General features: G+C 42.2%; 1 protein-coding gene across 4 annotated transcripts in view; it reads left to right on the forward strand.

The window, feature by feature from the left end:
* The first annotated feature begins 2,186 nt into the window (after nucleotides 1–2,186).
* Nucleotides 2,187–16,717, forward strand: part of LRP3 (LDL receptor related protein 3) — a 59,547-nt gene continuing 45,016 nt past the window's right edge. For all 4 annotated transcript variants that reach the window (XM_073659765.1, XM_073659766.1, XM_073659767.1 and 1 more), the window contains exon 1: nucleotides 2,187–2,585. In XM_073659765.1, coding sequence (XP_073515866.1) covers nucleotides 2,531–2,585 — 55 coding nt within the window. In that variant the 5' untranslated portion in view covers nucleotides 2,187–2,530. The remainder of the gene's footprint in view (nucleotides 2,586–16,717) is intronic.

The following is a 16,717-nucleotide window of genomic DNA, read 5'->3' on the forward strand; positions in this document are numbered from 1 at the left end:
GTCTTATTTATCCATGATGATTTCTTTTTATTCCTGGACATTTTATTACCAGAGGGTATACATTTTCCACAGGATTCTAGTAGTATTTCCTTAAACATGCCCCATTTACATTCGGTATCCCCAGTTACCATGACCTGGTCCCAGTCTACACGAAATCAGCTTTCCTAAAGTTCCAGGTTTTTGCATTTCCTTTTTGAAATGTTTTATTGAATATTACATTGAAACTTACCATATTATGGTCGCTGTTTCCCAGATGCTCCCGGACCTGTAGATCTGAGATTTTATCTGGTCTTTTTGATAGAACCAGATCCAGCAGATTACCTCCCCTGGTTGGTTCATCTACCAGCTGAGAGAGGTAATTGTCCTGAACTGTGGATAAGAACTTGCAGCTTTTAGCACAACTGGAAGATTCTATGTCCCAATGAATGTCTGAATAGTTAAAATCCCCCATAATAAGGACCCTATTATTATTTGCTGCCTTTTTAATTTCTTGCCTTATTTCATCCTCTACCAGTTCAGCTATATTAGGAGGCTTGTAACAAACTCCAATTAAAAGCTTTCCATTATGGCCATCCTCATGTACATTAACCCAGACTGACTCTACATTGTCGCAGCTCACCCCAATGTTGTCATTGAGCACAGGTTTTAAGTTGGATCTTATGAAAATACACACCCCTCCACCTTTTTTGTCTTTCCTGTCCTTTCTAAATGTAGTGTATCCCTCCATGTTTGTCACCCAGTCATGGCTTTCATCCAGCCAGGTTTCCGTAATACCCACCAAATCATATTCCGTGACCGACATGAGAGGCTCCAGTTCAGCCATTTTGTTTGCGAGACAAATTTGCCAGCAAACATTTAATACCATTAGCACATTTGTTACTCATACTCAGCTCCTTACTTTCCTTGCGTATCCCAGCCCCCCTAGATCCTCTATAACCCTTGCTGTCCCACTCTCTCTGTCTACCCTATCTATCCCCTTATTAGAACGAATACCCTCCCTCCCCCCAGATCCTAGTTTAAAAGCTCCTCCATCCATCTGAACATTTTTTCCCCCAGCACAGCTGCACCCTCCCCATTGAGATGCAGCCCATCCCTACTGTAGAGCCTGTAGGTGGCAGCGAAGTTGGCCCAGTTCTCCATGAACCCAAACCCTTCCTTCTTGCACCGATTTCTGAGCCACTTTTTATCTCCCTATGCTCTCGCTGTCTATCTAGTGACGCTTGTGGCACCGGCAATACTTCTGAAAACACCACCTTGGAGGTCCTGGCCTTCAGCTTCTCTCCTAGTTCCCTGTCATCATTTTTAAGGACCTTCCACCTCCCTCTAACTTTGTCATTAGTACCGATATGTACCATGACCGCTGGGTTTTCCCCAGCCCCACCCAGCAATCTGTCTATCCGATCTGCAATATGTCGAACCCGAGCACCTGGCAGACAACACACTGTTCGGCATTCACGGTCTCGTCGGCCGATGACCCTGTCAGTCCGCCTAATTATAGAGTCCCCTACCACCAACATCTGTCTGGCCTTTGCTGCACTCCTATTTCCCTCCTTCCTACAGCAGTCGTCTACGCACACCTGGTAGCATTGTCCATGGAGCGCATATTAAATGGGGATAAACAATACAAGTAAAAGCAGAAAAACTAAATATAAGGCAAGTAAAGAAAACACCAAACTATGCTCTTGTGTTAAACTATGCACTTATCTGCCCCTCTGTACTTAACTGCAGCCTCTGGGACCCTCAATCAACCTCTGCGCGCTCGCAGCCTCGCTGGTTGCTTTTTGCCTTGTAGTGCTTGCAGTCAGCCCAGCTCAGGTGATCCTGTTAGGAGATTCTAAAACAAACTTTGTTTTATAAATAAACTGTTATTTGTAAACATAAAAAGAACAACAAAATATTAATACTAGTAATAAATCACTTTATTTCTATAGCACCAACATATTCTGCAGCACTTTACAATTAAGGAGAATAATACCCAATATTTGATACTTTGCAATTTGATACATTGGTTGCATTGATACATTATATATATAATATATACAGACAGTGACAGCTGTGCTGAGAGGCTCCAGTCATGGGTCAGTGTCAGGGTTTCCTGATGATCTCAGTGCAGGGATAGTGGGGGCTGGGGGCAGTACTCTGACTGACCAGGAGAGGGAGGCAGAGAGAGGTGAGCAGTTAGGGGGCATCTGCCAGAAGGTGTATATGGAGGTGAGGATGTCGTGCTGGTAGAATAATGGGGGCTGGAAGAAGAGGAGGAGTGTGGGGTCTTGTATGTGTGTGTGAGGAAGTAGTGTCATCAGCTGCAGCACTAGGAGATGCTTCCTTTTCTCCACCTCCTCCTCCTCCAGCCTGCACTCCTCCTCCCATACAGCACACAGAGAAAGGCTCCACTTTAATGCATATGTGCTCCTGCTGGAAATGACAAGTGCTCATCCCCTGTCTAACAAAAGACACAGCTGATGTGGAGCCTCTCTCCTCCTGCACCCCCCTGGCTGCCTGACAAAGGAACACAGCCCCCCTCAACACCATGCACAGCACTGCCAGGCTGGACTTTCTCCATCACATTTCTGTCATTTGCTTTGGTGAGTACCTGCGATTTTCTTTTATAACCCAAGGAGGGTAGAGAATCAAATTGTGCATGATATTGGGGGGTCTCTGTGCAATGCAACTTGTATGGTGGTCCCAGCTCAGTGCATTTTCAGTAGTTTGTGTTGCTGTATTGAATCAGCAGGGTCTGTCTGTACAGTGTGTGTTTGCTTCCACTCCAGCAATGATAGGGGTTAATACTATGATCTCATCTTCTAAATGTGCCACTCAGGACTTGGGCTGCTCCTGTGGCCCTTCCATCTCTGGGCTTTATCTTCTTGCACACAGCAGCTGGCAACAGCTGACACCAAGCTCTTATGATATTATTACAGGTGGAGATCATCTGCCATTGGCTGGCAGGAGCGCTGTGCATAGCTAGGGCAGGTGATACGCACATATATATGTATACAAGCATGCATACCGTTTTTTTTTTTTTACAAAGCAAATTCCGATGTCAAATATGTCATATTATTGCGCTACAAAAACCGGGTATATGCATGACAGCATCTCCGCTCGGTCAAAAACACACCCTTATTCTTCTTGGCCAAGGAAAAAAATATCACTTCTGACCACAGTATGGTGACCCCAGCAAATAACTCCCCATATCTCAGCTTCCTGCAGTCGCAATACCACTGCATTTTAGGGTCATTATTGTGACTACAACCATCTGTGGTTCTACTGACTCTACTTAAAGGGGGTGTTCCAGTCTCCAAAAATCACCATCACATGGACTCCACTGATTGCCAGAAGATGGGACTTGTGTCCTACTGGTTCTTCCCTGACTTCAAGACCATGGCCAGGTGGAGCTGAATGCAGCAGTTTGTTGCACCGTGACATATTGTTGGTGCCACCTGTGCAGCCGCAAAGGGGCCCATATCCAGCTCCCAAACGGCAAGCAGTTTGCATCTCAGACGCATTAAGGAGCTACAGATCTGCAAAGGGTCCATCTACTGGTCCTCTTCTGTCTATGTCCACCCCTGAGCCTGGCTTTCCATTTTCTAAGCTCCACTTAACTGTTTTTTAATTGTCAGTGCTGTAGACTTGGAAAGGAGCTGCAGGTTTCCTGTGCAACCAGCTGCTGCCTTCATCCCCACCTGGCCATAGTCTTAAGGCTATGTTCACATGTCCAGTAATCGTCTGTTCGAACCCATCCAGCGGCAATCCCTTGTCAAAGAAAAGTTGTGCAGACGCAACTTTTTTTGTCCGACTCAAAAAAACTGATGTTTTTTTTTTTTTTAACATGGAACTCTAAGAAAACGGATCTGTTATATAGCCATCCATTGTCTTCCATTTGAAACGGGTCCAGTGAGCAAAAAAAATAGAAGAAATTTGGATCAGTTTTCCATAGACTTCAATATTAAAAAAAAGGATCCAATTGAAATCAGGTTTTTTTTTAAGCTGGACAAAAAAGTTGTGTCTGCGCAACGAAGGATTGCTGCTGGATCCGTTCTAGCGGATGATTACTGGACTTGTGAACATAACCTTACAGCCAGAGGAGATCCAGAGAAGAACAAGGGCACAAGTCAAGCAGTCAGTGGGGGTCCACACCCACACACATCAATCATTATCACCTATTCAATGGATCAATGATCTATCTGGACCAGAATACACAACCAGCAAACCCAATTTGGAATCGGAAGAACCACGAGCATTAACAGTGTTATAACTGTAACATGGATCGTAAAATGCAGCATTCTTACAACTTTCTAAAACTGGCCTTGATCTGACAGTGGGGAATGAGTTTTACACGACCACAATAAATATTGTAAAGAAAAGTTTGCAAAGTTAAAAAAAAGTTTGCTTAGTCTGGAAGGTGTGAGTCTTCTGCAATTAGTGTAAGTGCACCCTAGGATGTGATCTCATTTCACTTCATCCTTTTCCATCTTCTGATGTGTCCTTACATCCACCGTAGAGATCAATGCTGTCCGTGTCAGGATCCATCTATCTAACATTTACCTGTCAAATACAACATGTGTGTGCATAATATAAAGACACGAATGTGCACTCTAACCCATTAACTTGCCATGTAGGAATACAAACATGCATTACACTCGTGGATCTGCTATGTATAGACTTATGACTGATAGTTTATAATAAAGCTCAGGAGCCGGTCAATGGGGTGGGGGTTTCAACTTACCAGGGTCTCCATCAATCAAATGGCTCAGCACCCATTCAGTCAGCTGATCGGTGGGACCACGGAAGTCAAAGTCGCATAGATTTTATCTACATATGTGAGATAAAAATGTCTTCTGTGTTTGGACTTGCCTTAAAGGGACAATAAACCTTACAACAATCAATGAAGCTTCAGGAGTTTACAAAACTTTTTGTAGGCTGACAAACAGTAGACTTGTACCTTCTGCGTCTTTACTTTTTTGCCTGGAGCAGTAAGAAAATAAACTATGGCCCCAATTCATCAAGACTGGTGTGTTGCAAGTCAATCTTAATGATAAGTGTGCTGGAATAAGATGCGCCAAAAGAGGTGATGTACAATGAATTTGACACATCTTTCAGGTGCAGTGCAACACCAAAAATAAACGTGCACCAGCCAGGAACTTTTGTGGCATAAATTATGGTGAGTTTGTCATCCATAGACCCCTCCCAGCCAAGAACAGCCCCCTTAACAAGGAGCTGGTTAGAACATAGAAAAGTCAAAAATTGCAAAAAAAAAAATTGTGACCGTTCAAGCAAAGTGGAGCAAAGTGCTTGATGAATCTGCCCCTCATTTTGGATTTAACTTGACCACATTGCAGATAAAGTAGAAGGTGGGGGGGAGCCTTCTGATGCAGCAGGATGCTTCTTAGCGAGCAATGTGTATGTGGGCTTCAAGAGGAGGTCCAAACTTGCATAACATCATAGTCCAAAACAGAAAAATATTGAATGCTAGTGTGAACCTAGCCTTAGCGACATCCATTTCCTAAATCTATTTTTTTTTTACTATAGTGATATCCGACTATTGGCTTATCAGATATTCTGATACTACAACTCCTAACATGACAGGTTGTCAGGGATTACACAGAGTTGTAGTGTCATAACAGATTACACATAATTGCAAAAACAAAAACTGCATTTGAAAAAAAAACATTCAGCATTTTCACATTTCTAATAATTCCCATCCGCCAACAGCTTTCCCGTTAGCGGTGATCATATGGTTTGGTTCATATCGACCTCTAGTGAATCGACTCCTTTGTGTCTGATTTTCTGTCTGGATAAATGTGTGAAAGCTTAAATTGATAATTTCAGAGGCGGCAGTGACAATGGGAGTGTTACATTGTATCTAGTGCTGGTGAGAGATTGTATCTGTAAATGTATAGGTCCCATGAAGTGTTATGTAACATTCAGTAGTTAATAATGAAGCATTACATCATGTGTCACATCCCAGCGCTGCTGACATGTTACTAACAGCTGGGACTTGGGTTAGGAGTTAAGTCATTATATTGCTTTGTTTTTCCTAATGATACCAGACAGCTTCTTTGTTGTAAGCGCTGACAGACATTGCAGATATATTTCGTTCCTCGTCACTGGTCTACCAGTAGGTCACATGTGGACGAGCCGGCTTGTTTAGCAACTGACTGGGCCAAGCACTTGGGGTGCACAGAGTACGGCGTCATGTGGATTCTCTGTGGTTCTGGTTTACACCATGTGAGGACGTGTTTTCCCATATGGGGCATTGAGAATACCTCCAGAACGGCTTTAAAGCAGAAGCAGGTTATGGGCTTCAGGCTTGGACTGGCCCTCAGGAGAACAGGAGAATCCTCCGGTGGGCCGCCACCCTCTTATATTAGCAGTTCTTGGCACAATATACTTGAATCACTATATACAGAAAAAGGCAGCATCTTATTCATTTAACAATCTACACAGTTTATTGCTATATAAATTTGTGATTGAGGATAATGTCACATTTGCATGTAGCTGAAAAGTGGGGCCCTGGAGTTGATGTTACTCGTGGCCCCTTGGCATCGCAGTCCGACACTGATGGGCTTTGTATTAGATATCTCTTCTAGATGGAGCCATAATACTCTAGCTGCATGGATTTTTGGATTACTGGGTGGGTTCTATTAGGAACTGTGATGTGGACCCCCATATCACATTATTCCTGGCTCTCAGGAAACCCAGCAAACAAGGAAGGTGCAACCTATTAGTAATTTCTTCTGCAATGTCAAATGTAGAATTACCTGGTAGTCAAGATGAATGGTCATCCATGTAATACACTGCCAGTGTCCACATGTATCATTTTTTTTTTTCTTAGTGCACTGTGCCTGACATCATGGGGCACTCCAACTGTCACTGTTATGTGGGCACTGTAGCTGTCATTATATGGGCACTCAGTCATAGGTGGAGTGCTTAACAGTGACAGCTGGAGTGCTACATGATGTGAGCCTGAGTGCCCACATAACAGTGACAGATGGAGTGCTCCATGATGACAGCCTGAGTGCCCTCGTAACAGTGACAGCTGGAGTGCCCTCGTAACAGTGACAGCTGGAGTGCTCCATGATGGCAGCCTGAGTGCCCTCGTAACAGTGACAGCTGGAGTGCTCCATTATGACAGCCTGAATGCCCTCATAACAGTGACAGCTGGAGTGCTCCATGATGACAGCCTGAGTGCCTACATAACAGTGACAGCTGGAGTGCTCCATGATGACAGCCTGAGTGCCTACATAACAGTGACAGCTAGAGTGCTCCATGATGACAGCCTGAGTGCCTACATAACAGTGACAGCTGGAGTGCTCCATAATGATAGCCTGAGTGCCTACATAACAGTGACAGCTGGAGTGCTCTATGATGACAGCCTGAGTGCCCACATAACAGTGGCAGGTTGAGTGCTTCATGATGATAGCCTGAGTGCCTATATAACAGTGACTGATGGAGTGCTCCATGATGCAGCCTGAGTGCCCAGATAACAGTGACTGATGGAGCGCTCCATGATGACAGCCTGAGTGCCCCCATAACAGTGACAGATGGAGTGCTCCATGATGACAGCCTGAGTGCCCACATAACAGTGACAGATGGAGTGCTCCATGATGACAGCCTGAGTGCCCACATAACAGTGATAGATGGAGTGCTCCATGATGACAGCCTGAGTGCCCACATAACAGTGACAGATGGAGTGCCCCATGATGACAGCCTGAGTGCCCACATAACAGTGACAGATGGAGTGCTCCATGATGACATCCTGAGTACCCACATAACAGTGACAGATGGAGTGCTCCATGATGACAGCCTGAGTGCCCACATAACAGTGACAGATGGAGTGCTCCATGATGACAGCCTGAGTGCCCACATAACAGTGACAGATGGAGTGCTCCATGATGACAGCCTGAGTGCCCACATAACAGTGATAGATGGAGTGCTCCATGATGACAGCCTGAGTGCCCACATAACAGTGACAGATGGAGTGCCCCATGATGACAGCCTGAGTGCCCACATAACAGTGACAGATGGAGTGCTCCATGATGACATCCTGAGTACCCACATAACAGTGACAGATGGAGTGCTCCATGATGACAGCCTGAGTGCCCACATAACAGTGACAGATGGAGTGCTCCATGATGACATCCTGAGTACCCACATAACAGTGACAGCTGGAGTGCTCCATGATGACAGCCTGACTGCCCACATAACAGTGACATGTGGAGTGTATGGTAATGATAAAGTGTTATGTACGCACTCTGGCTGTCACTGTTTTACGGACATTGTGTCTGTCTCTACAAAGTACTCCAGCTGTCACTGATACAGACTGTTGAAAAAAAAAACCTGCAATCTCACTAAGAAAACACTCCGTATAAGCTGGCCCTATACGTGTGACTTAATGGGTTTTACATGTTTCGAAGCTGCTTGTAAGTCACTTCTATTCCATGTCTTGAGTTGCTAGGAAATAACCTCTCCGATGAATTCTGCAATCCACAGCCGATTCCCTTTCATCTTCAGTGAACTCTGCTCAAAGCCGGAGCTCACAGGGACCTGTTTACCAGAGCGAGCCAACCTCTCCGAATGCGGCTTGCATCATAATTTTATTTATAACTAGAAAGTGCAAAAATGAGCCCAGCGTGCTGTATGCTTGCCTGACCTTGTTACCCAGTGTGGGGCTTTTTAGATCTGCATTTTTTTATTTGTTTTTACCAGTTGGTAAAAGTCAACTCATGATTTATTTGTAATGTAAAAAATGCATAAAAAGCACATAAAAAATGCAGCAAATTTATCACAGGGTTCTATGCTCTATGATAGATTTGGTGCATCTTTAGATACTTTATTCTATCTTTACACCAACTCTTGACTTGTTTTTAGACCAATTTTTGCCACCAGAACTAAAGGCATTTTCTTTTCTTGCAGCAGATTTTTTTTTTGCACCTGAAACCAAAGTGTTTAGAGGAAAAACTCTTTTTGACTCGATTTTAACACATTTTTATTTTCGCTTCCTCCTCCCCCCATTTATTTCTTGGGTCAAAAACGCCGCAAAAACGCAGAAAGAATTGACTCTGCAGTTTTGGAAAAAAAAAACAAACGCTTTCATGGTTCAAATCTGCAAGGAAAAAATAAGCAGCGTGTGCATTTGATTAAAGAACCATTTCTGATATTTCTGAAAAGTGCAGCTTTTTTTTTACCTTTGAAAACTGGCAGCGTGTGAAAAAGCCCTAAATGTACATGTACCAAAATGTTATGCATATTTTCGGGAGCGCTCACAGTAGTAATTCCGACCCTACTCCATGAAAAATTTTCCCAAAAAAAGTTTATAGTTTTTCACTTTCCGATGTGGTTTGATCATGAATTGTAGCAAAATGTGCAGTCGAAAACCACAATAAAATCGCCACATTGCACATAAGATAAAGGTTGGCGGCAAAGGGCAACATTTACAATTTTTGCTGATCAGCATATTATAATTATGCAAGATGGTTCATGATGGTGGACTACTATATGCCAAAAGTGTGTTCTGTAGTGTTGAATTTTTCTTGGGAAGATTGTTGGCTGAATGTGGTTGATTATCTGCCACTTGGCAGTTTTTAAGCTCTTTGGTTGCGGTTGGGGGGCAGCTTGCTGCAGCAGAATCCCCCTTCCCACCTTCTCTGTCTGCAGCAGAATCCGTCTCTGCAATGAATCTGTACAATCGTTGTTACATTTGATTGGGTCGCTTGCCCAGATGGGTTATAAATAGTGAATTCTCTCAGGCAAATTAAGTCACAGAACGTTCCTATTTTTATTTTTTTATACCAGTGTAAAAATTTCTATATATACCAAGCAAAAAAAAAAAAGCTAATGTTGATCTGGATGTCAGTCAATCTATTTTATGACAATTCTTTGGGCCACACATTGTCTCTGGACACACCAGCTTTGTAGCCTCCATAGTTGCTTCATTCTCAGACCCTTCAGATAGATTAGTATTTACCCGAGCTGGTGCTGGAGAACGCCACACTGTAACCGTGATAAAACACAGTGCGAAAAGAAGAAATTCTAGGAATCCAAAATTTTGCCTGTCTTGTGATCTTTGTACCACTCATTAAAGATGGGTGGCAAAATGAAAAGCCAAAAATTAGGCCCCTTCCAGCTGCTGCTTGATACCATTACGCTCCTAACCATCAAAGTCCCAGTACCCTTTTTCCATTTTAATGGCTGAATGCCAGTTGCTTCTCACCACTACCAATTAAAATAATTCTCGAAATTTTGCCAAAATTCCAGGTTGAAAAAGTGCAAAATAGGTGGTTTTGCTCAATTTAGGAGTGATCGCTGGTGGGACTTAACATCCCTGTTCTACAAAAAGCAATATTTTTAAGGATGCAAGACAAATTTGGTGTCCACCAGAATTTCTCCACCTTCTCCATTCTGTCAGTGCTCGGAAATTGGACTGCACACAGATGTCATCCGATTTACCGCCGGATGGTTTCCATGGACTCATTGACTTGCATGGCTGAGGGCAATCTTGGGTTTGCTACAAATTTTTTCTCCGTCTCTGTCCAAAGGAAAAATCAGAGATATGCACAGCCCCAGAGACTAACATTGGTCCAAGTGTGATCCGATGCTTTGTTAGATCTCACTCGAACAGCAAATACGCCCGTCTCCACCTGCCTTGAGGGAGAATAACTGCTAAAGTTTTTAAACAGGTATTATGGTCACAGTCTGGAAGCTTCAGGGTCATATAGTCAACTGTAGGTGACCAGTCCATCAGGATCCAAGTCATGAGTTGAGTAGTTTGACTGCCCGAGTTGCAGAAGTGCTCCAGGAGTGGTGGCCTTAGGGTTCTTGAACTCTCATGATGACACATTTGCACGCACTTCACTTTTTTCATTGTTTTGGGTTCCCTCCTGAACAGTCAAGGGGTGTATGTGTTGCCGTTACGTTCTGCATTTCCCCCTCCAACTTCCTGACTCTTCTTCAAGTAGACACTGGGGTGGAAACAAGCTTCGGAAGAGGAGGCCACCGATTCCTGACCTTCGCTGTGTCCTAGAGGGATGGGAAAAGGTTTATTCGGGAGCACTTAACCTTTTGGAATGGGTTATGAATAAATCGCATCCTGTGCACGATTATTTGCATTACACCTTTCATTTTATGTACCCTTGGATACGCCCGTGCCCATGAACTCTACCCCTCCAGGAGCTCAAATAGGTTTGCTAGAGGTTGCATGGAGTCATCAAATGTGTGTGTTCCAATCCAGGATTGCAAAAGATAAAAGCATTAAAATGTCTGTTATTTTGATGGTATCAGATTGACACCTGGAGCGATGGGGAGAAGCGTTTGTGTTTTTCGCCTTGCGGTGTGTCTTTTATCATTATGCAAATCTACGTTCTGTCTCCTCTCCTGACATCCCCCTCCCAACTCACGCCCCAGCTGCTTCCACTTCTGCAGGTGGGCCCAGACATCTTTTTCATGAAGAGATAGAACAAGCAGTTGCTTAGTCGCTCAAAATCCTGCAGCAATTTGGCAAGTGTCTTCTTGCTGGCAATGCTGTAAAGTCAATATTGAGACAGCTTCTCGCTTACATCTCCTTGTATTCCTCGGCTGTTGAGGAATGAATTCAGACTGATCATTATCCCATTGATGGGAAGAATTAGCTCACTTTGTGAGCGGATCGCAGAATATTTACTGGCTTGATGTAGAGACGGATTCTGCGGATTAGCCTTCGGGGCTCACTAATTAAATTCAAATACAGATGAAAGAACAGGATGGGAAGATGAGTGCTGGCTGGCCCGCCTACGTCTGCCTACATTCCCTCTAAATGTCAGAATGGATTTTAAGATTTTGCCATCCGGTGCTTTCTGGGTGTTCCAATTACTCTCGAAAATGGCTGGACCTCAATTGTGGACTGATCCCCTTCTCTAGTAATGACCTGTCCAAAAGTATCGCAAGTGGAAAACTGTTGGATGCCATGTAATCTCTGGACCTCTATAGTCAATCAAGAGAAATGCAACGCATATATTATCCGTGCCGGTTAAGAAATTTCCTACGAACCCCAGCCAGTAGTTATATTCTTGTATATAGGAGCAGTATTATAGTAGTTATATTCTTGTACATAGGGGCAGAATTATAGTAGTTATATTCTTGTACATAGGGGCAGTATTATAGTAGTTATATTCTTGTATATAGGGGGCAGTATTATAGTAGTTATAGTCTTCTACATAGGGGCAGTATTATAGTAGTTATATTCTTGTACATAGGGGGCAGTATTATAGTAGTTATATTCTTGTACATAGGGGGCAGTATTATCGTAGTTATATTCTTGTACATAGGAGCAGTATTATAGTAGTTATAGTCTTGTACATAGGTGGGAGTATTATAGTAGTTATATTCTTGTACATAGGTGGGAGTATTATAGTAGTTATAGTCTTGTACATAGGGGCAGTATTATAGTAGTTATATTCTTGTACATAGGGGGCAGTATTATAGTAGTTATATTCTTGTACATAGGGGGCAGTATTATAGTAGTTATATTCTTGTACATAGGGGGCAGTATTATAGTAGTTATATTCTTGTACATAGGGGCATTATTATAGTAGTTATATTCTTGTACAAAGGGAGCAGTATTATAGTAGTTATATTCTTGTACATAGGGGGCAGTATTATAGTAGTTACAGTGGGTGCGGAAAGTATTCAGACCCCTTTAAATTTTTCACTCTTTGTTTCATTGCAGCCATTTGGTAAATTCTAAGAAGTTATTTTTTTTTCTCATTAAAGTACACTCTGCACCCCATCTTAACTGAAAAAAAAACAGGAATGTAGAAATGTTTGCAGATTTATTAAAAAAGAAAAACTGAAATATCACATGGTCAGAAGTATTCAGACCCTTTGCTGACACTCATATTTAAGTCACATGCTGTCCATTTCCTTGTGATCCTCCTTGAGATGGTTCTACTCCTTCATTGGAGTCCAGCTGTGTTTAATTAAATTAATAGGTGTGTGCCTTTCCAAATCAAGTCCTGTCTATATAAGACATCACAGGTCACAGTGTATGTCAGGCCAAATGAGAATCATGAGCTCAAAGGAACTGCCCAAGGAGCTCAGAGACAGAATTGTGGCAAGGCACAGATCTGGTCAAGGTTATAAAAGAATTTCTGCATTACTCAAGGTTCCTAGAGGGCACAGTGGCCTCCATAATCCTTAAATGGAAGAACTTTAGGACCACCAGAAGTCTTCCTAGACCTGGCCGTCCAGTCAAACTGGGAGAAGGGGAGAAGAGCATTGGTGAGAGAGGTAAAGAAGAACCCCAAGATCACTGTGGCTGAGCTCCAGAGATGCAGTAGGGAGATGGGAGAAAGTTCCACAAAGTCAACTATCACTGCAGCCCTCCACCAGTTGGGCCTTTACGGCAGAGTGGCCCAAAAGAAGTCTCTCCTCAGTGCAAGACATATGAAACCCCGCATAGAGTTTGCTCAAAAACACATGAAGGACTCCCAGACTATGAGAAATAAGATTCTCTGGTCTGATGAGATGAAGATAGAACTTTTTGGTGATAATTCTAAGCGGTATGTGTGGAGAAAAACAGGCACTGCTCATCATCTGCACAATACAATCCCAACAGTGAAACATGATGGTGGCAGCATGATGCTATGGAGGTGTTTTTCAGCTGCAGGGACAGGATGACTGGTTGCGGCCAAGTACATAGATATCCTGGATGAAAACCTCTTCCAAAGAGCTCTGGACCTCAGACTTGGCTGAAGGTTCACCTTCCAACAAAACAATAACCCTAAGCACACAGCTAAAATAACAAAGGAGTGGCTTCAGAACAACTCTGTTACCATTCTTGACTGGCCCAGCCAGAGCTCTGACCTAAACACAATTGAGCATCTCTGGAGAGACCTGAAAATGGCTGTCCACCAACGTTCACCATCCAACCTGACAGAACTGGAGAGGATCTGCAAGGAAGAATGGCAGAGGATCCCCAAATCCAGGTGTGAAAAACTTGTTGCATCATTCCCAAGAAGACTCGTGGCTGTACTAGCTCAAAAGGGGGCTTCTACTCAATACTGAGCAAAGGGTCTGAATACTTATGACCATGTGATATTTCAGTTTTTCTTTTTTAATAAATTTGCAAAAATTTCGACATTTCTGGGGTTTTTTTCAGTCAAGATGGGGTGCAGAGTGGACTTTAATGAGAAAAAAATGAACTTTTTAGAATTTGCAAAATGGCTGCAATGAAACAAAGAGTGAAAAATTTAAAGGGGTCTGAATACTTTCCGTACCCACTGTATATTCTTGTATGTAGGGGGCAGTACTATAGTAGTTATATTCTTGTACATAGGGGCAGTATTATAGTAGTTATATTCTTGTACATAGGGGCAGTATTATAGTAGTTATATTCTTGTACATAGGAGCAGTATTATAGTAGTTATATTCTCTTGTACATAGGAGCAGTATTATAGTAGTTATTTTCTTGTACATGGGGGCAGTATTATAGTAGTCATATTCTTGTGCATAGGGGCAGTATTATAGTAGGTATATTCTTGTACATAGGGGCAGTATTATAGTAGTTATATTCTTGTACATAGGGGGCAGTATTATAGTAGTTATATTCTTGTACATAGGGGGCAATATTATAGTAGGTATATTCTTGTACATAGGGGGCAGTATTATAGTAGTTATATTCTTGTACATAGGGGGCAGTATTATAGTAGTTATATTCTTGTACATAGGAGCAGTATTATAGTAGTTATATTCTTGTACATAGGAGACAGTATTATAGTAGTTATATTCTTGTACATAGGAGCAGTATTATAGTAGTTATATTATTGTACATAGGAGCAGTATTATAGTAGTTATATTCTTGTACATAGGAGCAGTATTATAGTAGTTATATTCTTGGACATAGGGGGCAGTATTATAGTAGTTATATTCCTGTACATAGGGGGCAGTATTATAGTAGTTATATTCTTGTACATAGGGGGCAGTATTATAGTAGCTATATTCTTGTATATAGGGGCAGTATTATAGTAGTTATATTCTTGGACATAGGGGGCAGTATTATAGTAGTTATATTCCTGTACATAGGGGGCAGTATTATAGTAGTTATATTCTTGTACATAGGGGGCAGTATTATAGTAGCTATATTCTTGTACATAGTGGCAGTATTATAGTAGTTATATTCTTGTACATAGGAGCAGTATTATAGTAGTTATATTCTTGGACATAGGGGGCAGTATTATAGTAGTTATATTCCTGTACATAGGGGGCAGTATTATAGTAGTTATATTCTTGTACATAGGGGGCAGTATTATAGTAGCTATATTCTTGTACATAGGAGCAGTATTATAGTAGTTATATTCTTGGACATAGGGGGCAGTATTATAGTAGTTATATTCCTGTACATAGGGGGCAGTATTATAGTAGTTATATTCTTGTACATAGGGGGCAGTATTATAGTAGTTATATTCTTGGACATAGGGGGCAGTATTATAGTAGTTATATTCCTGTACATAGGGGGCAGTATTATAGTAGTTATATTCTTGTACATAGGAGCAGTATTATAGTAGTTATATTCTTGGACATAGGGGGCAGTATTATAGTAGTTATATTCCTGTACATAGGGGGCAGTATTATAGTAGTTATATTCTTGTACATAGGGGGCAGTATTATAGTAGCTATATTCTTGTACATAGTGGCAGTATTATAGTAGTTATATTCTTGTACATAAGAGCAGTATTATAGTAGTTATATTCTTGTACATTGAGGCATTATAATAGTAGAGAAAAGATGATCCAGCTCCACAGAAATCACGAAAATCTACTTTATTGGTGCAGGTAGAAAACACTTCAGTCAGTAAATTTAAAATACTATGGTAGTGGATAAAACAACGTGTTTCAGGTAGTGAAAGTGCCGCTCACCACGACAGCCCAAACACACTGAGAGGAGCGTGAGAACCCGTCTGCAGTGACGAGCGGTGACATCATTAAGGTTACTGCAGGTCACAGCAGGCGGTTTTCACGGTCATTTTTGTGTGAGCCGCCAGCTGTGAACTGGTTTAACATTACTAATGTCACCACTAGCAGCTTGGGAACTTCCCCACGCTGCTAGTGGTGGCATCAGTAAGGTTAGTAATGGGGGTGTCTTTATATACCTCTCCATTACTAACCCCTGGGCTTGATGTCAGCTGACATTATAAAGCTGACATCAACCCCAAAACCATTACCCCGATTTTAAACACACCTGGGCAATCGGGAATAGCCTAGGCAAAGCTCCAGAAATGATGCAGCTAATGGGTGCACCATTTCTGGGGCTGCTGAGAGCTGCGGTTATTAGTCTGGGAGGGGAACAATATCCATGGCTCTTCCAAGACAATATCAGCCCGCAGCTGTCTGCTTAGCTTTTTTCTGGTTATTAAAAATAGGGGGAATCTTTTTTTTTTCTTATTCTCCCCTTTTTTAACCAGTTAACCCTACGCAGACAGCTGTGAGCTGTTATTAATAGGCTGGGAGGCTCCATGGATATTGGCCCCTTCCTAGAATAATAACACCAGCTCTCAGCTGTCTGCTTTCCCTCAGCTGGTTAGTAAAAATAAGGGAAACCCCACGCCATATTTTAAATTTATTTGTTCAGAAATACAAGTGCAGAAAACTACACACGCAAAACACTGATTCTATACTTCACTGACATCTTTAGATCTACAGGTGCTTCTCACAAAATTAGAATATCATCAAAAAGTTAATTTATT

The sequence above is a fragment of the Phyllobates terribilis genome, unplaced genomic scaffold (assembly GCF_046119375.1).
Source record: "Phyllobates terribilis strain yellow unplaced genomic scaffold, ASM4611937v1 Scaffold_14__1_contigs__length_39327217, whole genome shotgun sequence".
Classification (NCBI taxonomy): Eukaryota; Metazoa; Chordata; class Amphibia; order Anura; family Dendrobatidae; genus Phyllobates; species Phyllobates terribilis.